Source organism: Loxodonta africana, chromosome 11 (genome assembly GCF_030014295.1).
Source record: "Loxodonta africana isolate mLoxAfr1 chromosome 11, mLoxAfr1.hap2, whole genome shotgun sequence".
Lineage (NCBI taxonomy): Eukaryota > Metazoa > Chordata > Mammalia > Proboscidea > Elephantidae > Loxodonta > Loxodonta africana.
The window spans coordinates 48,693,406-48,716,568 of record NC_087352.1 but is presented as its reverse complement, the minus strand read 5'-3'; the positions used below and the strand labels follow the sequence as shown (position 1 = coordinate 48,716,568).

The window sequence follows — 23,163 nt, the reverse complement described above, 5'->3', positions numbered from 1 at the left end:
TCATCTTGTATAACATCAGTGGGGCACATACTACCCTGCAAAAGGCACAGAACTACAGCACAAAAGCTCACTCCTTGGGCATCACACAATCTAGTCTTCACTTCCTTTTCAGTCTTGGTCTCTGTCCCTCTCTTACATGTTTCCCCAACTCTGCTGAACCAACTGCAGTTCTCCAGCCTTGCTGTGATATTTTATGGCTTTACATATGACTTTATCTTTACACATGGTATTCCTTCTACCCTGTTTTCTAAACCATCTCCTCATTTTTCCCTGCCATTCCTCCCCTCCCCACATGGAAGGACAGGCTCTCCTCTGTATTTCACATCCCTCCTTTCTTGCCTCCAACAGAGTACTCGCCACTCCCTTTCCTTTCCAAGAGATTGAATTTAGTCAACACTGTACCCTCAGCAGAGCCCTGGTGGCACAGTGGTTAAGGGCTCAGCTGCTAACCAAAAGGTCAGCAGTTTGAATCCATCAGCCACTCCTCGGAAACTCTATAGGGCAATGCTACTCTGTCCTATAGGGCCACTATGAGTCGGAACCAACTGACGGGAACAGGTTTGGTACCCTCAGCACTGTAAGAAAAAATTAAGGAAGCCTGAAATGCAGTGGGTATTCTAACTGGCTCATACAACTGGGTTATCTTCACCTTTCATTGTCTTTGACTAGGCTATGTACAACTGTGAAGAGACAGAAGTTAACTGGTAGGAAACTGAGAGTAATGTAAATAAGTCTTGTTTATAAATAAATAACTTGTGTTTAGTAAAAGTCTGATTGACTTCCCTCCTCCACTGTGGGAGAAGCCAGTTTTGCATCTTTTAAAAAAAAAAGACCCATTGCAGTCGAGTCCATTCCGACTCATAGCAACCATATAGGACAGCGTAGAACTGCCCCATAGTGTTTCCAAGGAGCATGTGGTAGATTCAAACTGCTGACCTTTTGGTTAGCAGCTGTAGCTCTTAACCACTACACCACTAGGGTTTCCCTGCATCTATTAAGCAGATTCATTTCAGCATCCTTGATGGACTTATATATTTATCTGGTCTTTGGATTCTCCTTTGAACTGGTTGTAACACTTGTCTGACACCTTCTTTAATTAAAGGGCTAAATAAAATCTTTGACGCGTGTCCATTATATATTCATTGATAATTACAATTTTACCTTTTAAAATACTTATCCTTTAAGAGTATTTGGCACAGAGCCTGGCACAAGGTAGGCACCCAATAAATATTGTTAAATGAATGAATGAATTTAAACAAGTAAATGTAGTCTTTGTAATGTAATCAAGTACTTAGGCCTGTATCATCATGAAGGAAGGGTGTGGAATACTCATGTTACACTCGGTTGTTCCAAGGTTGAAATCAAAATCCCCCTAATCCTTTGGGACATAGCAGCGAGGTGGGTTGCAGTGGATGTGGAGAGCCTTGTATCTGGCTGAGTCAGAGAGGTCACATTGGGCATGGCATAAGAGACGGGAGACAATGATGCCATTTAGGTCACATAACTCCTTTCAATCCATTGTGCACAAATCTAAGGACCTGCAGCATTTCTCCTGCGCTGAGTCTTTTAAATCCTGACCAGATAATGAAATAATATGATGTTTTGGCATTTTCCATTTGCGTACCGTCCATAGTCGAATTGCGTAAAAAACAAAAATAATCTATGAGTCAGTTTCCAGATCTGTAAGAGTTTGGAAGATTACATCAATGGATTTTCAAAGAATGGAACAATGCATGAAGTTCCTACAAATTGTCTGGATTCTCAAAGTCTAACGTCACTTTCCATGAATGAGGAAAAATTCCTGAGAATATTATCCATAGACATGCATAAACTTTTGAGTAGCACTTAAAAGCCACATCTCCACCCTCGATTCTCCTCCTACCTTTATATAATGGTCGAGATTGAAAAGGAAGCTGAATTACTGCTTATTATGTTGTTCCAAGAGAGATTTGTTCCCAGAATTCATGTGGCAATTTTGAGAGTACTTGCAAAGAGTTAACGTGCTTGGCTGCTGAGCAAAAGGTTAGAGGATCAAGTCCACCCAGAGGTGCCTCAGAAGAAAGGCCTGGCGATGTTTCTGAAAGGCCACAGCCTTGACAACCCTCTGCAGCACAGTCATACTCTGACACACATGGAGTCGCATGGATGGGCAGCTAAGAGCAGCAAGAGAAAGGGTGAAGTAGCAAGGAAGTACCTTATCAAATTAGGAAGGATATTTTCAAAGTAATACACTAAAACCTGTGAAAGCCAGAACCTGTGTAAGGCAGAAACCTGCCAGAGAAGGAAAACTCAAATATTTTCCACTAAAAGGAGCGATAGAAAAGTGGTATGACTACACTCTGTCAAAGGTGTGATGTTTTTGAGACCTGAAAAAACAAGCCAGTCCCACTGAGTTCCAGGTCTTACAGGTTTCCCCTTACACGTACCCATTTCAACCCATACGCACATGAGACGCTGCATCAGCAACATCTCACAAGGGTTGCCATTCTTGTTGGTAGGCACCGTTGAGTTAGCTCCGGCTCATGGAGACCTTATGTACAACGCAACACTGCCGGGTCCTGCACCATCCTCATGATCGTGGTTATGCTTGAACCCATTGTTGCAGCTGCTATGTCAATCCGTCTCATTGAGGGTCTTCATCTTTTTCGGTGACCCTCTACTTTACTGAGCATGATGTCCTTCTCCAGGGACTGGTCCCTCCTGATCACATATCTCGCATATAAACCAAAACCAAACCTGCTGCTGACGCGTTGATTCCAACTCATAGCGACCCTACAGGACAGAGTAGAACTGCCCCATAGGGTTTCTAAGGAGTAGCTGGTGGATTCAAACTGCCGACCTTTTTGTTAGAGGCAGAACGCTTAACCACTGGTGCCCCCAGGGCTCCATCTTGCACATAGTAGACTTAAAAAAAAAAAAGTTTGTTGAATCTAAATATTAAAAGGTAGCATTCCAATAATGACTAGAAGATTTGACTTCCGTAAGTGGCACGTGCAGGCTACCAGAAAATATTTGTTGAATGACTGAGGGCAAAACAGGAGGGTACTAGAAGTTATTGGGAAAGGTTTGCCAAATCAAGCTGAGTATGAAACAAGCCTTTGTATTTGTAATGTAAATATAATTGCTAAAAAAAAATTGAGTACCTACTACGTGCCAAGAAACCCTGGTTGGTGATGTAGTGGTTAAGAGCTATGGCTGCTAACCAAAAGATTGGCAGTTCAAATGCACCAGGTGCTCCTTGGAAACCCTATGGGGCAGTTTTACTCTGTCCTATAGGGTCACTAGGAAACCTTGGTGGTGTAGTGGTTAAGTGCTACGGCTGCTAACCAATAGGTCGGCAGGCGCTCCGTGGAAACTCTACAGGGCAGTTCTACTCTGTCCTGTAGCGTCGCTATGAGTTGGAACTGACTCCATGGCACTGGGTTTGGTTTTGATATAGGGTCACTATGAGTTGGAATTGACTTGATGGCAACAGGCATTTTTTTTTTTTTTTTTGGTTTTACTATGTGCCAGGCACTTAGTAAATGAGGCAGGCACTTAAGCAACTTACTGAAGGTCATAAAACTAGAACCCAGCACATCTTTTTGGATCCAAAGGTCAGGCTCATAGCCATTATACTGTATTCTGAACTTGTCAAGAGACTGCATGTTGTCCGACAATGCAGTGGAGGCCATATGGAACAAATACCTGGCCAACAGGAAGTGAAAATTTGGGTCCAAGTTTTTGCTACAGAGAAACCCTGATTCCTAGGGTGATGAAAAGGTTAGTGGCACCAGAAGCTGAGCCAGGAAGCTTTGTGTTTGGGAGGTGCCTGGCTGGTCACACTTCTTAAGTCATTTGCATGCTTTTGTCCCAAACTTCCCTGGTTTTCAGTAGGATAATGAATATTGTTAAGACTAGAAGAGAGTTCAAATGTAGTCCCTGTTTATTACTCCATGTATTCTATTCTGGGTCACTCCAGGAAGAGGAACCATATACGTTCGTTGCCTGCTTTGATTCTGAAGGCTGCAGGTGGTAATCTGACGTCGGGAAAACCAAACGATCTCGTGCTGATAACAATCGTTTTCAGGATCTGATCAGGTTCAAATCCATCACTACCCTGTTTTACGAAAAAAAAAAAAAGTCCACGCACTGATTTCGGCCAACTCTGATGTAAACGTTTGGATTTCTACCACTACTTCCCCTTAGCAATGCGATACCACATCCAGTTCTACGAGGAAGCCTACGCTGAGGTTGCCCGATGCGAGCAATGGGGGAGTCGCTGGGCACACGCAAGTCACGGGGTCAACTGCGAGCGACCCTGGAGCAGCTGCGGGGCCGGCGATGGGGAACCGCGTGCTCCCCTCTTCGGTGAATGACTTCTCGGCGTGAAGCAATCTTCCTCCCACCGTCTCGGGAAGCCCCGACACCGCACGCTTCCTCGCCACAGTGGAGCCGCCGAGGCGTAGATCCTCCACCGCTTCCTCCTCCAGCTGCAATTACCCGACCCTTCCTGTATAACGAGGACGCCACCTCCCAGATTTGAAGCGCGCGCCACCATGAAGCCCGAGACTACGCGGTAGGCGGTGGAAGGTGTCGGCCGCACGCACGCGCAGAGGTGGTCCGGCCCCGCCCCCAAGGCCCGGCCCAGGCCCCGCCCCTAGGCGCGCCCAGCGGGGTCGGACCGCGGGATACCCTGCGAACCGGTCTCAATGGGGCGGAGAACAGAGCTTCCCGGTCCGAGGGCTCCGGCCCCGCCCAGGCCCCGCCCTCCCTGGGCCCCGCCCCCTTGGGGCCCGCCCTCCCTAGCCCCGCCCCCTCCCTAGGTCCCGCCCCTCGGCGCGCTCAGCGCGGCCGGCCGGCCGGGCGCCCAGACAGACAAACCTGTCTTAGCAGAGAGGGGAGCTGAGCTTCCTCCTACCAGCACTGTGTTGCCGCCCCATTTGTCCTTCCGCCCGTGCCTCCGCGACTGCGGGGCGAGCGACGGGGAAAGCAGAAGGTGCGCTGAAGCCGAGGCCCGCGGCCCGGCCGGCGCAGAGTCGCCGGCGCGGGACATGTCGCTCTGGGGGGAGCCGCTGCAGGCCCCGCCACCCTCGGCCTCGCACCCGCCCCTGACCGCGCCCGCAGGGCCGCCGCCACCCCCTCCGGCCAGCGCGACCCTCAACCGCCTACGGGAGCCGCTGCTGCGGAGACTCAGCGAGACCTTGGACCGGGCGCCGGAAGGCCGGGGCTGGAGGAGGCTGGCTGAGGTGGCGGGGAGTCGGGGGCGCCTCCGGCTCAGGTGAGGCGGCGTGGGCTGGGGGCGCTGTGGGGGAGGGGAGGTAACAGGGCGGGGTCGGCGTCACGTGGGCGCGGAGGGGTCCTGGGGCGATCGACTTGAGACTGCAAAGTGGAAGCAGTGACACTGCTGTGCCCGGGGCTGGAAACCCGTCGGGGACCAACCAAGTTGGGGGACCGCTGGTGAGGAAGGATGTGGGGAGGGCTTAAGTCATCGTTTAGAGAGAGCCTCCTGGACCTAGGAAGGTCCTGGGAATGCGAGAGTTTGGAGGCTGTGGAATGGAGATGTTTCCCACCCTTTTCCTGCCCTCCCTTGATCTGAAAGAGGGACGTGGAGGGCCAATAAGAGGATACAGAGAAGGAAAGCTAGTTATGATATGGCAGTTGGCAATTCCAGACGACTTAAGATACAAAAGAAGGGGATATTGACGCGCACCTAGAAGACCTAAGGAAGGTTGGGAGGGAGACGGAGACGTGCAGCTAGAGAGGTAATGAAAGCAGAGGATTTGAAGCACAAGAATCCATGGGTTTTATGTAGGTAGAGAAGAATGGTGGGAAAGACTGAAACGGAGTTCTCTTCTTGTCTTCTCCGTGAACATTATAAGTAAAGCTGTTTTCCTTGTTACCCGGTTTGGAACCACTGTACTAGGGATTCTTGAACTTTTTGGCGTCGGGACGCCTTTACTCTCTTAAGGATTATTGAGATTTGCCAAAGGGTTTTTGTTTATGTGGGTTATGTATTACATATAATGTATATTGACGTTTACCATATTAAAAATTAAAACTAAGACATTTAAAAATGTTTGTTTAACAATCATAATAACCCTACATCTTAACAGAAATAACGTTTTTTGTGACAACACAGACTTTTGTAAAACGAACCAAAAAAATTAGAGGAGTGGATTTATTTTACATTTTGAAATGCTCACTAATGTCTTGGCTTAATCGCAGACAGCTGGATTCTTTCTGTCCGCTTTTGCATTGAGTTTGTTGCAGTATCACAGGTCTCTCCTGAAAGAATGAATGAAAAAGGTAAATAATGTCTTAGTATTACTATGAAAAGTCATTTTGGCCTTGCACACCCCCTGGAAGGGTCTCAAGAACCCCAATAAGCATTCTCAGACCATGCTTTGAGAACTACTACTATATACATTATTCTGATTTTGGTCTATCTTTTAACTCCTTACCAGTTTTTTAAAATTCTCATATGACTAAATGTTATCTTGTACTATAATTTGTACATATCTTTGTAAACTCCTTGAGAGCAGGCACCATCTTTTAATATTCTTTTAGTTATTCATAGAACCTTTTTTTTTTATTGTACTTTAGATGAAGGTTTACAGAGCAAATTACTTTCTCATTAAACAATTAATACACATATTGTTTTGTGACATCGGTTGCCAACCCCACGACACGTTAACACTCTCCCCTTCTCAGCGTTGGGTTCTCCATTACCAGTTTTCCTGTCCCCTTCTGCCTTCTCCTCCTTCCCCCTGGGCTGATATGCCCATTTAGTCTCATTTGTTTTTTGGGCCTGTCTCATCTTTGGCTGAAAGGTGAACCTCAGGAGTGACTTCAGTACAGAGTTAAAAGGGAGTCTGGAGGGCCATACTCTTGGGGTTTCTCCAGTCTCTGTCAGACCAGTAAGTCTGGTCTTGTCTTTTTTTTTTTTTTTTTAATGAGTTAGAATTTTGTTCTACATTTTTCTCCAGCTCTGTCCCGGACCCTCTATTGTGATGTCTGTCCAAGCCGTCAATGGTGGTAGCTGAGCACCATCTAGTTGTGCTGGACACAGTCTAGTGGAGGCTGTAGTATTTGTGGTCCATTAGTCCTTTGGACTAATCTTTCCCTTGTGTCTTTAGTTTTCTTCATTCTCTCTTGCTCCAGATGGGGTGAGACTAGTGGAGTATTACAAGCTTTTAAGACCCAGATGCTACTCACCAAAGTAGGATATAGAACATTTTCTTTCGAAACTGTGTTATGCCAGTTGAGCTAAGTGTTCCCTGAGACCATGGCCCCCAGCCCTCAGCCCAGTAATTTGGTCCCTCGGGGAGTTTGGATATGTTTATGGAGCTTCCATGACCTGCATAGAACCTGTCTTAATAAATATTTGTTGAATTGAGAGGGGGAATCATTCATTCAAAGTTACACTTACTTGCCTATTATTTGCCAGAAGTTTGAGAAGATAAAAAGATGACATCTATTTAGCTCCTAGTCACAAGGGCTTAACTGATAATGGACATTATTCTAGGACATTCACAAATAACATGTTAAATGTTATATAGTAAAGATGTGTAATAATAACAGCAGTAATTTTTTTTTGTCATTTATTGAGCACTTAGCTTATACCAGACAATGTACTGTTTCCATGCATCATTTACGTTAATCCTCACAACAACACAGTTTTCCGAGAAAATGAGGTTAAGGCAAAGAGAAATGATGATTTAGGATTATTTGCATGTAAAGATGAGAGAAACAAGAAGTGGTAAACTTGCAAAATTTGAGCAGGCAGCATTTTTTCTGCTCTAGGGAAAACATCATTGAGCTTTTCAGCGAGCAAAGAAAATCCAAAATGGTATTTTTCTAGGTTCGTAAATTTCCAAATGTGTAAACTTTGGGGGTCTGAAGTTTGGAGAGTTTGGGATCATTTAGTTCATATACCTTTTGGGGTCAGAGAAGATCCACGTAGTCTGAGGCCTAGAGTGAGCAGAAAGAATTAAACTTAGATAAAAAGTTAGCATTGGGAGAAGGGCAGCTATGATAGCAGAGGATGCTAATGGTACTTTTCTCTAGTATCAGACGTAGGGATTGTCCTGTGTAAATCCAGCCCAAATGGATAAAAAGTCCCATGAGGATATAAATTGTTTCCATCAGTGGTCCTAGATTCACAGGCCAAAAATCTCCAAAGGTTTCTTTTTTCTTCTCTCTCTTCCACTTTTTTCCAGACTCTTTACATCTTTCCTCAAACCAGAAAAGAATTTAATTTTAAAAAGAAGGAAAAAACCATAAGAAAATAGAGTCCTTTTAGAACCACTCATCAGGCATTAGGAATAATTTTAAATATTTTCAGATGGTTATTGATGTGTACCATCTGCCCTTAATATGTGCCCAGACCTAATTCTGTACCAGACTGGTCTACTATTGAATACCCTTTCCTATCAGTGTGGAGATAGGCAGGCACTGGTTTTCGGTGTCTTGCTCAGCCTGTGTAAATTCCATAGTGGCAGGGTACATCTGAGCCCTACAGAAAAACAATCTGCCACTGCATACCTGCTGTTTGGAAGGTGCTCTTAGCTGCAGAAATCCCACCCTTGAGCATCTTATAACATGCTATAGGAATGAGAACATTTAAAAAGCTTTAAGAAAAGGTCTCCTCCCCGTGTCTTCAGTCTCTGAATGTTGGCATGCCTTGGGCAAAGTCATTGTGTCTCTCTGTACAGGTCTTTCACCTAATCTTCTTCGTGTCATCCTTCAGTTTCATGGCTTCCCATGTATTTAGGCTGATTACGACCATTTATACCTCTAGCCCAGAACTCTGCCTGAACTCCCAGATTCATGTATGCAGATGCCCATTTGCTGTCTCCTCTTGAATGACTGATTGGCATCTTAAACTGAACATGTCTTCCCCCAGAAACACTTATCTGTCTGTCTGTCTGTGTCTTCTCTGTCTCTCCTGCAGTCTTCTGCATCTTGGCAAATAGCAACTGCATCCTTCCAGGTGCTTAGGGCAAAACTTCAAAGTTATCCCTAACTCTTTTATACGCCACATGCATTTTGTCGGTGAATCTTATCTGCTGTACCTTCAATATACACCTAGAATATTTATTATAAAAAACAGCCACTGTCGAGTCGACTCCCACTCGTGGTAACCCCTTGTATGTCAGAGAACTGTGCTCCATAGGGTTTTCAATGGCTGGTTTTTTTGGAAGTAAATCACCAGGCCTTTCTTCCAAGGCACCTCTGGAGAAACTCAAACCTCCAGCCTTTCGTTTAGCAGCCAAGCATGTTAACTGTACCACTCAAAGACTCATACATTATAATATATATAAAATAGGTATGTTATTATATACCTCCATTGCTACCATACTAGTCCAAACCACCATTGTCTCTCACCTGGATTATTCATCTCCCTTCTCTTTTAGCCTCCCCTCCCACCCCTGAGTCTGTTCTCAATATAGCAGTCAGAATGATTCTTCTAAAACATTGAGTTGGATCTTGTCCCTCCTCTGTTTAAAACCCTCGAATTGCATTTCTGTCTCAGAGTGAAAACACATTTAGCCTCCATTTAATTCTTAGATCCCTTAGTCTTATTATCATCCCCTCCCTCTCGTGTCACACTTGCTTCCTTGCTTTTCCTTGAGCACAGTAGGGTCTTACACTTGCTGTTTTGTGCATTGCTGTATCCCCAGTACGTAGAACAGTACCTTGGCACATTATAACTTTAATAAATATTTTTCAAACGAAAGGATTCCTTCTAGGCCTGGGAAACGTGTGCAAGAATCTGGAGAATGGCTTGTAGACAGCACACAGAAGTGGGGGCTGGAAGATTAGTTAGAATGCCCTCATACTAGATAGATTGGGGAGGAATCATGGTGGATAGATAGTCATGGAGATGGGGAAATATGGTCAGATCCAGGATACATTTTGATGTACAGTTGGCAGGACTTGATGGATTTGGAGTGAATAATGAAGAAAAGCAATAAATCAAGGATATTTTGGGGGTTTAGCTTGAGCAACTGAGTGGGTGGTGATACGGTTTATTGAGATAGGGAAGATGGGGAGAAGCAGGTTTAGACAGGAGAAACTGAAAGAGTTTTTTAGTTTGTTAAGTTTGAGTTATCTGTTAGACAAATAAGTTGCCAGGTAAGCATGTAGATGTAGTTTTGGAGGCCATGTTCGTATATCTAGTTAGTGTATATCAGTTGCTATCCAGTCAGCTCGACTCATGTTGACCCCAGTGTGTTAGTAGAACTGTGCTCCAAGGAGTTTTCAATGGCGGATTTTTTTGTAAGTAGATCACCAGGCCTTTCTTCTGAGGCACCTCTGTATGGACTCGAACCTCCGTCCTTTCAGTTAACACCCAAGTGTGTTAATTGTTTACACGATACAGGTGGTATTTTAAAGCTGTGGGTTTGGGTGTGAAGTTACCTGCAAAGAGTATAGAAAAAGGGGGCCAGAATAGACTCCTATGACATTCCAACATGAAGGGGTTGACCACTGAAGACAGCAAAGATAGACATCTCTTTCAAAAGATTACCTGTGACTGAAGGGAGATGTGGACGGAGGGAGGAATTTTTTTTTTTTTTTAAATAGGTAGTAGAGCAAGGTTGCTAGCTAATGGGAGTGATCTGAAAAATTGGGAGATATAGATGGAAGAGAAAGAAACGGCAGCTGCAGAAGCAAAGAGAATATCAGAGCAGCTTTGTGTTCTGGGTCTTCAGTAGAGAGCTTGGTATGTCTTGTAGGGGAGTACGTTGAAATCTGTAAGAATTACAGCCCCCGTGAATCTCTGGTGCATTGCTGGATCCTCAGGGCTTGGGACAGTACCTGGCACAAAGTAGGCTCTGTTGGTTACTTGAATTACCAAAGTTGAATGACATTGAATACAGCAGTGTTTTCCAACTTGGAATAATTGTTTCATGGAAGTTAGTTTTTCTTCTTATGTCTGGTAAAGGTTTGTTCTCAATGATAATTATATTGATTCATTATTCCAGCATAATCTTTGTCTGTGCCTCCTGTTTATGAATGCCCTCAGGCACCGGCAATACAGCAGAGAATAAAATAAATAGAAATTGCTGCCTTATTCTCACTAAAGTTAGGAGCAAGGCAAATATGCCCGCTATTACTATCACTGTTAACATCGTACTGTATTAACCAACACATTTAAAAACTTGGAGGAGGTAAGGTTTCGTTATTTTAGATGATATAATTGCATGCCTGGACTACTCAAGAAAATCAGCTGTAAAACCTCCCCAAATACTAAGAGACTCCAACAAGGTGTGATTATAATTTTATAATTAGAACATTAATATTTAGAAACCAGTAGCTTTTATATGCACAAACAAAAACCAGTTTAATGGGCAAAACTCATTTTCAGTAGCATCAAAGAAGATAAAGTAACCGGGAATGAATTTAACAAGAAATCCATAAATGTATATGAGGAATATTCTAAACACACTTGAAAGGCGCAAAAGTAAATTGAACAAATATAGACATGCCATAGGAAGACTTCAGTATTAAAAAGATGTTGGTTCACCCCAAATTAACTTTTATTATTAGCACAGTCCCCACAAAACATACCAGCAGGGCGGTTTTATTCCCCCTCCTCCCTCACTTCACTCCTTCCTTCCTCCCTCCCTTCCTTTCAAACTCTAAGATTATTCTAAAGAGCATATATAAATATAAATGAGCAAGAATGGCCAGGAAAACTCAAAAACAAGTGGTAATAAGGGGAGACTAGTCCTTAGATGTATTAAACCATTTTAAAGCCTTAATAATTAAGACAGTGTGGTACTGGCACATGAATAGACAAACCAGTGGAACAGAATACAAAGTTTAGAAAGAAATCTAATCTAAATACATGTAAGAGTTTAGTATATGAGAAAACTTGCTTCTCTAATTGGAATAAAAATGAAGCTTTTAATAAATACTGTTGAAATAAGTGGGTAGCCGTCTGGCAAAAGATAAAGTAATCCATACGTCACACTATATATTTACTGGAGTAGTTGATGCTAGCTGCTGGAACAAGTAAGGCTCCCCTCTCCTCTGAATGCCTTAACACAATGAAAAATTATTTCTTGGCTCACATTATAGTTGTATGTAGGAAGTCTGGAGCCCAGGAATCCTAGCTTCTTTCATTCATTATGTGGTTCTGCCATCTCAAGCTCCTTCACCTTGGACCATGGTTCTTGCAAGCCAGGACCTCGCAAAAAGTGTGTGTTACTTCCATTCACTCCCATTCTAGTGCCCAGAACGAGTTACTTCTAGCCCCAACGGAGGGTGGAAAATGTAGTCTTCCTATGTGCCCAGGAGGAAGAACCAGGATTGTAAATATCTAGCCAGCCTCTGCCTGCCTCAGTCTATCAGAATAAGCTCCGTATAGATCAAAGGTTTTCATGTTTAAAAAAGAAGAAGAGACTGTTCTAGAAAAAAATACAGATTTTCCTTTATAAGCCTTGAGAAGACCTTTCTAAGCTATAAAAGAAGATTGAGAAATTGCATAAAAATTAAAATCTTCAGGACAAAAAAAATGTACACACATGCCACTCACCATAACCCATTGGCATCAAGTAAATTCCAGCTCAGCAAGTTGAAAGAAAAGGAGGGTGAACTGGGAAAATATGTTTGTAATTCACGTCAGACAAGGGTCTAAATTTACCTAATATATAAAGAACTCATGGAGCTCAATAAGATATAGCAAAAGATCTAATAGAGGAATGGGCAAAAAATATGAATAAGCTGGGTGATGTAGTGGTTAAGAGCTACAGCTGCTAACCAAAAGGTCAGCAGTTCGAATCCACCAGGCACTCCTTGGGAACCTTACGGGGCAGTTCTGCTCTGTCCTATAGAGTCTCTATGAGTTGGAGTCGACTCAATGGCAACAGGTTTGGTTTTTTTGGTTTGATTTATAGAAAAACAAATGGTTCTTAAACTTATGAAAAGAAGAGATAATTACCCTCATTCATTTTTAGAGAAATACAAGTTAAAACTACCTAGAGATACCATATTCCCCTTATCTGATGGGTAAAAATCCAAGAGTGTGTCAACACATTCTGTTTGTAAGGCTATGGGAAAACACGGGCTGTCATGCATAGCTGATGAGGGTCCAGAATGGTACAGCCCTTCAGAGAGACCTATCGGAATTACAGTTGTATGCACTCTGAACTAGCAGTCCCACGTAAAGAATTTTATAGATAAACTTGCACATATACAAAATGACATGTTCAAGGTTATCCATTGCAGCAATTTATAAGAGCAGTAAATGAAAACAACCTGAGTGTCCCATCAGCAGGAGATGGGAATAAATGTTTGGCATAGCCATGCTATCGAATATTATATAGCTATAGGAAGAAAAGGAGGCTGAGCAAGCCTTTTGTCTTAGGGAAATATCTCTGAGATACATTGTTCAGTGAAAAAAGCAAGGTGAAAAACAGTGCATGTAGATAGTCCTTTTTCTGTGAAGTAAAGGGGGAAAAGAACATATATTTTCATTAGGAAACACTGTAAGTGGCAGCTGAAAGAACCCCTCTAAGAAAATGAGTTTGGAGTCCCACTTGCAGAACTTCGGGCTGAGGGATGGCAAGCAAGTCTCTTCACTTCTCTGGGGTGTACTATGCTCACTTTTAATGCAGGGGAAGTTGGCTGGGGGCTTCTTCTTTCCCCGTGAATATGTTCTTATATATGTAGGTCGCTTCCATGCTGCCTATTCTTAATGTCCATTTTCATATTTTTTCATATTTTTATATACGCCTATCTATTATTTTTTCTAAACATAGGATTGTTCTCTTAAAAAAAAAAAGCACTGTAAAGATACACAAGATATTAATGCAAGAGGTTACCTATGGGGCTTGGAGGAATGTAGTGTAGAGTGATCAGAGGTATCCATCAGCCTATCTATTTATCTGTCTATAAAGAGGAGTCCCCTATAATGACAGGAGGAGGAGGAGAGGGCAGTAGCATTCATGATGTAACTAGATTTACACCATTCAACAATTAGAGTTTTATGTGTATCCCTGTAGTACTTATATTTGTGCCAGACGTACAGCCAGCACATTGCATTGAATAAAATTGTTGATTTAAATTCAATCTGTTGTTTGCAGTTGCCTGGACTTGGAGCAGTGTTCTCTTAAGGTATTGGAGCCAGAAGGGAGCCCAAGCCTGTGTTTACTGAAGCTAATGGGTGAAAAGGGTTGTACAGTCACAGAACTGAGTGACTTCCTGCAGGCCATGGAGCACACTGAAGTTCTCCAGCTTCTCAGCCCCCCAGGTATGTTCATCACTTCAGTATATTCTCTAGGAGTTCGTGGAGACAGAATTAGAGGAAAATAGCTCATTTGGCTGGGCAAATTGTGCTAAGTATTTTTTAAGTGTGTAGAGCCTCATTTTCCCCAGGTATTTGACTTACATATCTAGTCAAGCTTTTAAGCATGACTGCCAGTGTATAGGAAGTACAGGGAATAGAGTTATCAATCAAATGAAGTCATAAGGAAATTATCAGAAAAATCTTGAATGTGGGCTATCTTGTAGGAAAATTTTTGGAAAATGTCAGGGTGAAAACAAAAAAGTTAACAGTCTTCCTGAAATTTTTAAACAATATCTTTTGATTTTTGACAAGCCAGCAGTTTAATAAAGTGCCACACTAATAAACATCAGTAACCTGCCTTTGGGTGCCGTGGTGGCACAGTGGTTAAGCACTCGCCTAACCAAAAGGTTGGCGGTTCAAACCCACCTAGCAGCTAGGAGAAAGACCTAGTGATCTGCTCCTGTAAAGATTACAACCAAGAAAACCCTATGGGTCAGTTGTACTGTTACATGGCATCGCTATGAGTCTAAATTGACTTGACAACACCCAACAATAATAATTCTTCCTTTCAAGAGTCCATTTTTCCTTTTTAAGATTTATTTTTTTGCTGTTGAATATACACTGCAGATCATACACCAATTCAACGATCTCTACTATACAATTCGGCAACATTGGTTACATCCTTCAGGTTGTGCGACCATTCTCATCCTCCTTTTTTGAATTGTTCCTCCCCCATTAACATAAACTCTCCCTAAATTTCCTGTCTGATCTTTTGAGTTGCTGTTGTCAGTTTGATTCTATATAAATAATTCTTAAAAGAGCATGACACTGAAGGGAGACATTCTTTACTACTAATTAAGCTAAATTATTGTTTGGTTTTAAGACTTTTAGGGAATATTTTTGGATTAAGGCTTAAGATTTAAAATTATCTCAGGGCAACATTGATCCAGCCTCAGTGGCTCCAGAATGTCTGGATTCCATGAGACTTTGAAGTTCTGTTCTGTATTTTCCCCCATTTGATCAGGATTCTTCTATAAAATCTTTGATCAAAATGTTCACTAATGGTAGCCAGGCACCATCCAGTTCTTCTGGTCTCGTGGCAAAGGAGGCAGTTGTTCATGGAGGCAATTGGCCACACATGCTATTTCTTCCTTCTGTTCCTGACTGTCCTCCTTTCTCTGTTGCTCCAGGTGAATAGAGACCAAATGTTGTGCCATGGATGGCTGCTCGCAAGCTTTTAAGACCCCAGGCACTATGCAATGAACTAGAAAGTAGAACAGAAGCAGTAAACATGACATTAGGCCATTTAACTGGGATGTCCCATGAAAGATTTTACGGTTCTTGATATACGTTGCCAAGTTGCCTTTTAAAAGCTTTATGCAAATTTTCATAGCCACGAGCAGCGGTTGTGAGAAATATTCTCTCCATATTCTAGCCCATAAAAAGTCCATTTCTGCTCTTTGTATTTATTCACAATGCTCCCCTGTGCGGATTGTTCTGAAATTTGACCTCCAGGTTTTTCAAAGTTATTTCCTGGGGCTTGTTCACATTTGAAAGAGAATAGGAAAAGGAAAGAAGTTTCTGTATTCTGTTAGCCATATAGTGTTCATAGGAATCGGAATCGGTTGTTACTTGAAAGTTAATTATTGATTTAAGAGGAAATATTTTGAAATCTGACAAAAGCTCAGTAATTTTAGGAAAAAGTAAATAATTCACTCTTAGCTTTCTATCTACATCTTACATTTAAAAAAAAAAATCAAACCCAGTGCCATCAAGTTGATTTTGACTCATGATGACCCTATATGGCAGAGTAGAGCTATGCCGTAGGGTTTCCAAGGCTGTAAATCTCTACGGAAGCAGACTGCCATGTCTTTCTTCCAAGGAGTGACTGGTGAGTTCAAACTGCCAACCTTTCGGTTAGCAGCTGAACCCTTTCACCACTGTGCCACCAGGGCTCCTGTATCTTATATGGATGATCTAAAACTTAATATATTTGAGAATATTGGAATAAAGAAATATAAGAATTATATGACAGAATTTTAATATAGTACAACCTGTGAAAGCTAGAACCTGTGTGTCTTAGTCATCTAATGCTGCTATAACAGATACCACATGTGGATGGCTTTAACAAAGAAATTTATTCTCTCACAGTCTAGTAAGCTAGAAGTCCAAATTCAACGTGTCAGCTCCAGGGGAAGGCTTTTTCCCTTTTGGCTCTGGAGGAAGGTCCTTGTCATCAGTCTTCCCTTGGATTAGGAGTGTCTCCACGCAGGAACCCCAGGGCCAAAGGACGCACTCTGCTCTTAGCAATGCTTTCTTGGTGGTATGAGGTCCCCACTCTCTGCTTGTTTCCCTTTCTTTTTTATCTCTTGTAAGATAAAAGGTGGTGCAGGCCACACTCCAGGGAAATTCCTTTAAATTGGATCAAGGCTGTGACTTTAGCAAGGGTATTACAATCCCATCCTAATCCTCTTTAACATAAAAGTACAGTCACAAAATGGAGGACAACCACACAATACTGGGAATCATGGCCTAACCAAGTTGACACATATTTTGGGGAGACACAGTTCAGTCCATGACATTTCACCCTTTGGCCCCCCAAAATTCATGTCCTTGCCACATGTAAAACAAGTCACCCCATCATATCATAGCAAAAGTCTTAAATCAGCTCAAAGTGCAAAATCTAAAAATTCCTCTTCTTCTGTGAAATCTAGAATATAAGTTACCAGCTTCCAAAGTACGGTGATAGTAAGAGTCGTCACATGAATAGACATATGCACACCCATGTTCATTGCAGCATTGTTCACAATAGCAAAAAGATGGAAACAACCTAGAACCCATCAACAGATGAATGGATAACCAACTGTGGTACATACAATGGGGTATTCTGCAATGATAAAGAACAACAGTAAATCTGTGAAGCATCTCATAACATGGATGAATCTGGAGGGCATTATGCTGAGTGAAATAAGTCAGTCACAAAAGGACAAATATTGTATGAGACCACTAATGTAAAAACTCATGAAAATGTTTACATATAAGAAGAAACAATCTTTGATGGTTACAGGGGAGGGGAGGCGTGAGGATGGAAAAACACTTAATAGACAACACTAATTAGATAGTAGATAACAGTAATTAGATAGTAGATAAGAACTATTTTAGGTGAGGGGAAAAACAACACACAATACAGGAGAGTTCAGCATAACTGGACTAAACCAAAAGCAGTTTCCTGAATATACAACGCTTCAAAGGCCAGTGTAGCAGGGCCAGGGGTTTGGAGACCATGGTTTTAGGGGACACCTAAGTGAATTGGCATAATAAAATCTATTAAGAAAACATTCAGCATCTCACTTTGGAGAGTGACATCTGGGGTCTTAAACGCTGGCAAATGGCCATCTAAGATGCATCAATTGGTCTCAACCCACCTGGAGCAAAGGAGAGTAAAGAACACCAAAGACACAAGGTAACTATGAGCCCAAGAGACAGAAAGGGCCACATAACCAGAGATTACATCAGCCTGAGACAAGAAGAACTAGATGGTGCCTGGCTACAACCGATGACTGCCCTGATGGGGAACACAACAGAGAACCCCTGAGGGAGCAGGACAGCAGTAGGATGCAGACCTCAAATTCTCATAGAAAGACCAGACTTGATGGCCTGACTAAGACTAGAAGGACCCCAGAGGTCATGGTCCCTAGACCTTCTGTTAGCCCAAGACAAGAACCATTCCCAAAGCCGACTCTTCAGAAAGGGATTGGACTGGACTATGGGATAGAAAATGATAGTGGGGAAGAGTGAACTTCTTGGATCAAGTAGACGCATGAGACTATGTGGGCAGCTCCTGTCTGGATGGGCGATGAGAGGGCAGAGGAAGTCAGAAGCTGGCTGAATGGATGCAAAAATAGCGAGTGGAGGGAAGGAGTATGCTGTCTCATTAAGGAGAGAGCAACTAGGAATATATAGCAAGATGTATATAAATTTTTGTATGAGAGACTGACTTGATTTGTAAACTTTCACTTTAAAGCACAGTAAAAATTTTTAAAAAATAAGAAAAGCAAGGATAAAAAAATAGACAACAGATAAGTGGAAACTTTGGTGAAGGGTAAGACAGTACACAATACTGGGGAAGCCAGCACAACCTGTACAAGGCAAGGTCCTAGTAGCTCCATAGACACATCCAAACTCCCTGAGGGACCAAATTGCTGGGCTGAGGGCTGTGGGGTCCATGGTGTCAGAGAATATCTAGCTCAGTTGGCATAATATAGTTTATAAAGAATACGTTCTACATTCTACTTTGGTGAGTAGTGTCTGGGGTCTTAAAAGCCTGAGCAGCCATGTAGGATACTCCACTGATCTCACCCCTTTGGGAGCAAGGAAGAATGAAGAATCTAAAGATTCAAGGAAAAGATTAGTCCAAAGGACTAATGGACCACATCTACCATGGCCTCCACCAGACTGAGTCCAGTAAAACTAAATGGTGCCTGGCTACCACCACTGACTGCTCTGACAGGGATCACAATAGAGGGTCCCGGACAGAGCTGGAGAAAAATGTAGAACAAAATTCTAACTCAGAAAAACCAGACTTGCTGGCCTGACAGAGACTGGAGAAGCCCTGAGAGTATGGTCCCTGGACACCCTTTCAGCTGAGTAATGAATGACTGGAAGGCAGGAGGTTACAGGAAGGCTGGTGATAGGGATGCCTGCGTTGAGGGGAGAGTGTTGACATGTCATGGGGTTGTTAACCAATGTCAGAGAACAATGTGTGTACTAGCTGTTTGGTGAGTAGCTAGTTTGTTCTGTAAACCTTCATCTAAAGTACAAAAAAAAAAGTACAACGATAGGACAGGCAGGCACAAACTAGATATTTCCATTAGAAATGGGAGAAATTGGAGGGAAAGAAGGAATAACAGGCACCAAGCAAGTCAGCAGGTGACATTAGCCCTGAAGGCTTTGCAAATAATCCTCTGTTCTCTGAGACCATTTACACAATGGCTCTGCCTTCTAAACTCTAGGTATTGGCCATGCTCACTGGATTCTGAGTGGAGGCCCCTTGGCCCTGGGGCAACTCTGCTCCTTTGGCCTTAGGCATACCATTCTCCTAGTCTGAATGGCAACTCCACCCTTAGAATCACCAAAGGCCATAGCTCCACCAATAAGTGCCTGGAGGCACCCCACTCCACCAAGATGCCTCCTGTGCACAGGCACTCAGCTCTCTCATTTCGTGGGTTGGCTGCAGCGCGGTGTGGCACTGGTCTTCAGGTTCTGCTGCTGCCAGTTCACTGCTACTGGTCCTCTGCTGCTGTTTCTCACCACCTGTGCCTTCTCTGGTGTTAATAGCTCTCCTCACTTCCTTCTGAGTCTTCTATCCGTTCACAGTTTCAAAACCGCTTCCACATTTTAGGTATCTGTTAGAACAGCACCCCACTTTCTTAGTACCAAATTCTGTCGGGGGAAGGCTTTCTCTCTGTGTTGGCTCTGGAGGAAGGTCCTTGTCATCCATCTTCCTGTGGAGCTGATGCCCTGAATTTGGACTTCTAGCCTACTAGACTGTGAGAAAATAAATTTCTCTTTGTTAAGGCCACCCCCTTGTGTTATTTCCGTTACAACCGCACTAGACTAAGACAGAAATTGGTACCAGGAGTGGGGTTCCTGCAAAAGCTGGAGCCTGTGTAAGGCAGAAATGTGTTGGAGAAGGAAAAGTCAAATATTTTCCACTAATAGAAAACCAAACCCGTTGCCATCAAGTCAATTCCAACTTGTAGTGACCCCGTACGACAGGGTAGAACTGCCCCATAGGGTTTCCAAGGCTGTAAATCTTTACAGAAGCAGACTACCAGATCTTTTTCCCAGGGAGTGGCTTGTGGGTTCGAACTGCCGACCTTTTGGTTTGCAGACAAGTGCTTAACCGGTGTGCCACCAGGCTTTTTTCCAGTAATAGAAATAGAAAAGTGGTAAGACTCCACCTGTTGAAGGTGCAAAACTTGCGAGACCTAGAAAAACAAGACAGTCCTGTCAAGTTCCAGCTCTCACAGATTTCACTGTATTACAATATTGAAAATAAAGCCATTATAATTAAGACATGTTATGAATGTAAGCTGTATGGGAATCAATTTGGGATGTTGTTCATTCATTAAGAAACATTTTCTGTATTCCAATACGTTTCTTATTGCAGGCATTGTGCTAGGTACAGTGATTCAAATTTAAAGATGACTATTTTTTTTTTTTTAAAACAATAGTTCCTGCCTGTTTGAAGTTCATAGTCTAGTAGGGAAGACAAACATGTAAGTGATCATCTCCAGTGTAATCATAAATAAGTAATTTTATCCTTCCTCATAAGTTTTTTTTTCCAGCATATTCTTCAATCTTGGTAAAAATACAAAATATAAACGTTTGAATATTTTTTCAGTTTTTTTGTGGTCACACAATTTCATAGGAAGACATTAGTTCTTATTCCACAGGAAGTCTGGTGATCTTTCTCTGGTTATTTTTGGAGTGAGAAGTCTAGTGTGGGTGATTCAGATGAGTTCTGCCAAAGATTCTGTGAGTCTCTGAGCAGGCCGAGCAGGCCTAAATGCAGGGAGAAGGGAAAGCTAGGTGTATTAGAGTTTTACTTTGCTGTGTTCTGTTCCAGTTGTTTGTGGAATGGCAGCCAAAGATAGCTGTGTAATACGGAGTTTCTCTGTAGAGAGTTTCTCTGTTTTTTAAGAAACTGATGACTTTGTTTTTTTGTTTTTGGAACCCAGAGGTAGCTGGGGTAGTGTTCCCCCGGCTCTTAAGTGCAACAGCCCCCTTCTTTGGGAGCCAAGTTCAGTGGTCCCTCACTTTATATAGTGTGATATCTAAGCCGTGTCAACTAACCCCCAAATTTTTGTTTTCCATGGGCTGTGGCACCTTCGCTTTCTGAAGGAACATCGTAGGGTTGATATTTACCCTCTTCTGCTTTCTCTCTAACCACAGACCACAGGCTGGTCATTTTGCCCCTCAGTCTGGTCTCTCCTGAACTGTATTTTAGAGAAACCTCATAGTCCTTAAGTGTGAATGTGTCCGTTCCCACTCTCTCTCCAGCACTGATAAATTGTTTCCCTATTTTTATTCTTTTGATCAACTCTGCGGGAATCGAAGGGGAGAGCAGGTAGATGAATGTGCTGAAATTGTTCTGAACCTGAGCTCCATAATGATTTTTAGGCCTTTATTCTTTTATTGAAGCTTCAAAGACCCTGATCCCAAAACAGCCAGTATTGTCATCAGTATCCTCAGCAGTGTAGGTAAACTTAGATATCCAGTTCAAGATGTTTTTATGTATTTGTTTTGCTTTTAAGTGAAAACGTTTTGAGTGCAGTTATAGGATCGATTTCCCCTGTCAGTTAGAGTTATTTAGACCATGAAACGGTTGCCTGAGGGAGCAGTGCCTTTTACCTGGAATTGCTTAAGCAGCAACTAGGCAATTGAGAGTGTTTAGAGAGAACGTTTTGTGTGAGGGTTTCGGAAACCCTGGTTGCATAGTGGTTAAGTGCTATGGCTCCTAACCAAAGGACTGGCAGTTCAAATCCACCAGGCGCTCCTTGGAAACTCTGTGGGGCAGTTCTACTCTGTTCTATATGGTCACTATGAGTCGGACTCAACTCGACGGTACTGGGTTTGGTTTTTTGGTTTTGTGAGGGTTTCATTGCTTGAATCCTAAGGTTCTCCCAGCTCAGGTTTTGCAGTGTTACTGTTTTATTTCAGCCTTCATTTAAAACTACTACATTGCTGGTACATAACCAGGTGACTGTAGCATAGTCGTGGGTTGTTTCTCTTCAGTGACAACTTTTCCTTTTCCCATCCTCCTCTTTCATTTCACATCACTTTTTTTTCTACTTGTCATAGCATACTAGTTATGTATCTGGTACCAGTTTTATTCTTTATTATCTCTAAGACAAGAGCAAAAATTGGTTGAATATTATTCTTTTTTTTCCTAAATTTTGTTTTGTTGTTGAAAATGTACACAGTAGAACATACACCAATTCAACAGTTTCTACATGTACAATTTAGTGACATTGATTACATTCCTCGAGTTGTGCAACCATTCTCACCCTGCTTTTCTAGTTGTTCCTCCCCCATTAACATAAACTCACCACCCCCTGAGCTTCCTGTGAATGCTGTTTTTTACTTCACGTTTTATCCTCACAGTTCTGTGAAGGGACAGAACGGTATTATTATGAACACTTTAAATCTTAACAGCAAACATTTATGTGGAAAATGAGATTTCCAAAAGTTGTCATTTGGCCAAAGTCAGTTATCGACAAAGGTAGGATTAGAACGTAATGGCCCCATCCCTGAATTCAATGACATTTCCATAGTGCTTGAAAAGTTCTAGATTGCTTGATAAACTTGGTTATGGAATATTACCTCAGTTGCCTCTTTGACCCATGAACTATTTTTTCCTTATTCTTCTTACAAATTAAAAAGTACTCAAATACTGCATTTTACTTATAAGTCACTTTTCTTGTTTTGTTAATATCAGGAACTTGGCAATTATGCCAGAAAAAGAAAATATAAACAAGTGAAAAGAGCCAAGATGAGTATGGATGGGAAATGAGTTTAAGGAAGAAGAAGGGAGTGGTGAGCGAGGTCTGAAAGAATGTGTTTCAGGCCTACAGTATTCAGGGGAGTTGAGCAATGCAGAAGAATAAAGGATGTGATGTGGGAGGCTAGATTTAGCCATAGTAGATGCAAGTGTAAATTGGCTCATAAGAGGAACATACATGGACGCACTTTGATTGTGTAATGGAGGAAGAGGAATTGTATTCTGTGATGCTGTGGGGTGCGTAGGTACTTGTGAGTGATACTTAGAAAATTCCAGAATAACTTTGAGGAAGAGCTTTAGGTGGAAGCTGATGAAAAAA

At 42.5% G+C, this 23,163-nt stretch overlaps 1 protein-coding gene across 3 annotated transcripts in view; it reads left to right on the top strand.

The window, feature by feature from the left end:
• Nucleotides 1-4,844: 4,844 nt before the first annotated feature.
• Nucleotides 4,845-23,163, top strand: part of MALT1 (MALT1 paracaspase) — a 61,945-nt gene continuing 43,626 nt past the window's right edge. The window contains exons 1-3 of one of the 3 annotated variants that reach the window (XM_010586710.3): nucleotides 5,219-5,260; nucleotides 6,208-6,288; nucleotides 14,076-14,242. In XM_010586710.3, coding sequence (XP_010585012.1) covers nucleotides 14,152-14,242 — 91 coding nt within the window. In that variant the 5' untranslated portion in view covers nucleotides 5,219-5,260; nucleotides 6,208-6,288; nucleotides 14,076-14,151. Of the gene's footprint in view, nucleotides 5,261-6,207; nucleotides 6,289-14,075; nucleotides 14,243-23,163 lie in introns of all 3 variants that reach the window. The other 2 variants (XM_003406281.4, XM_023543751.2) reach the window with 2 other exon arrangements.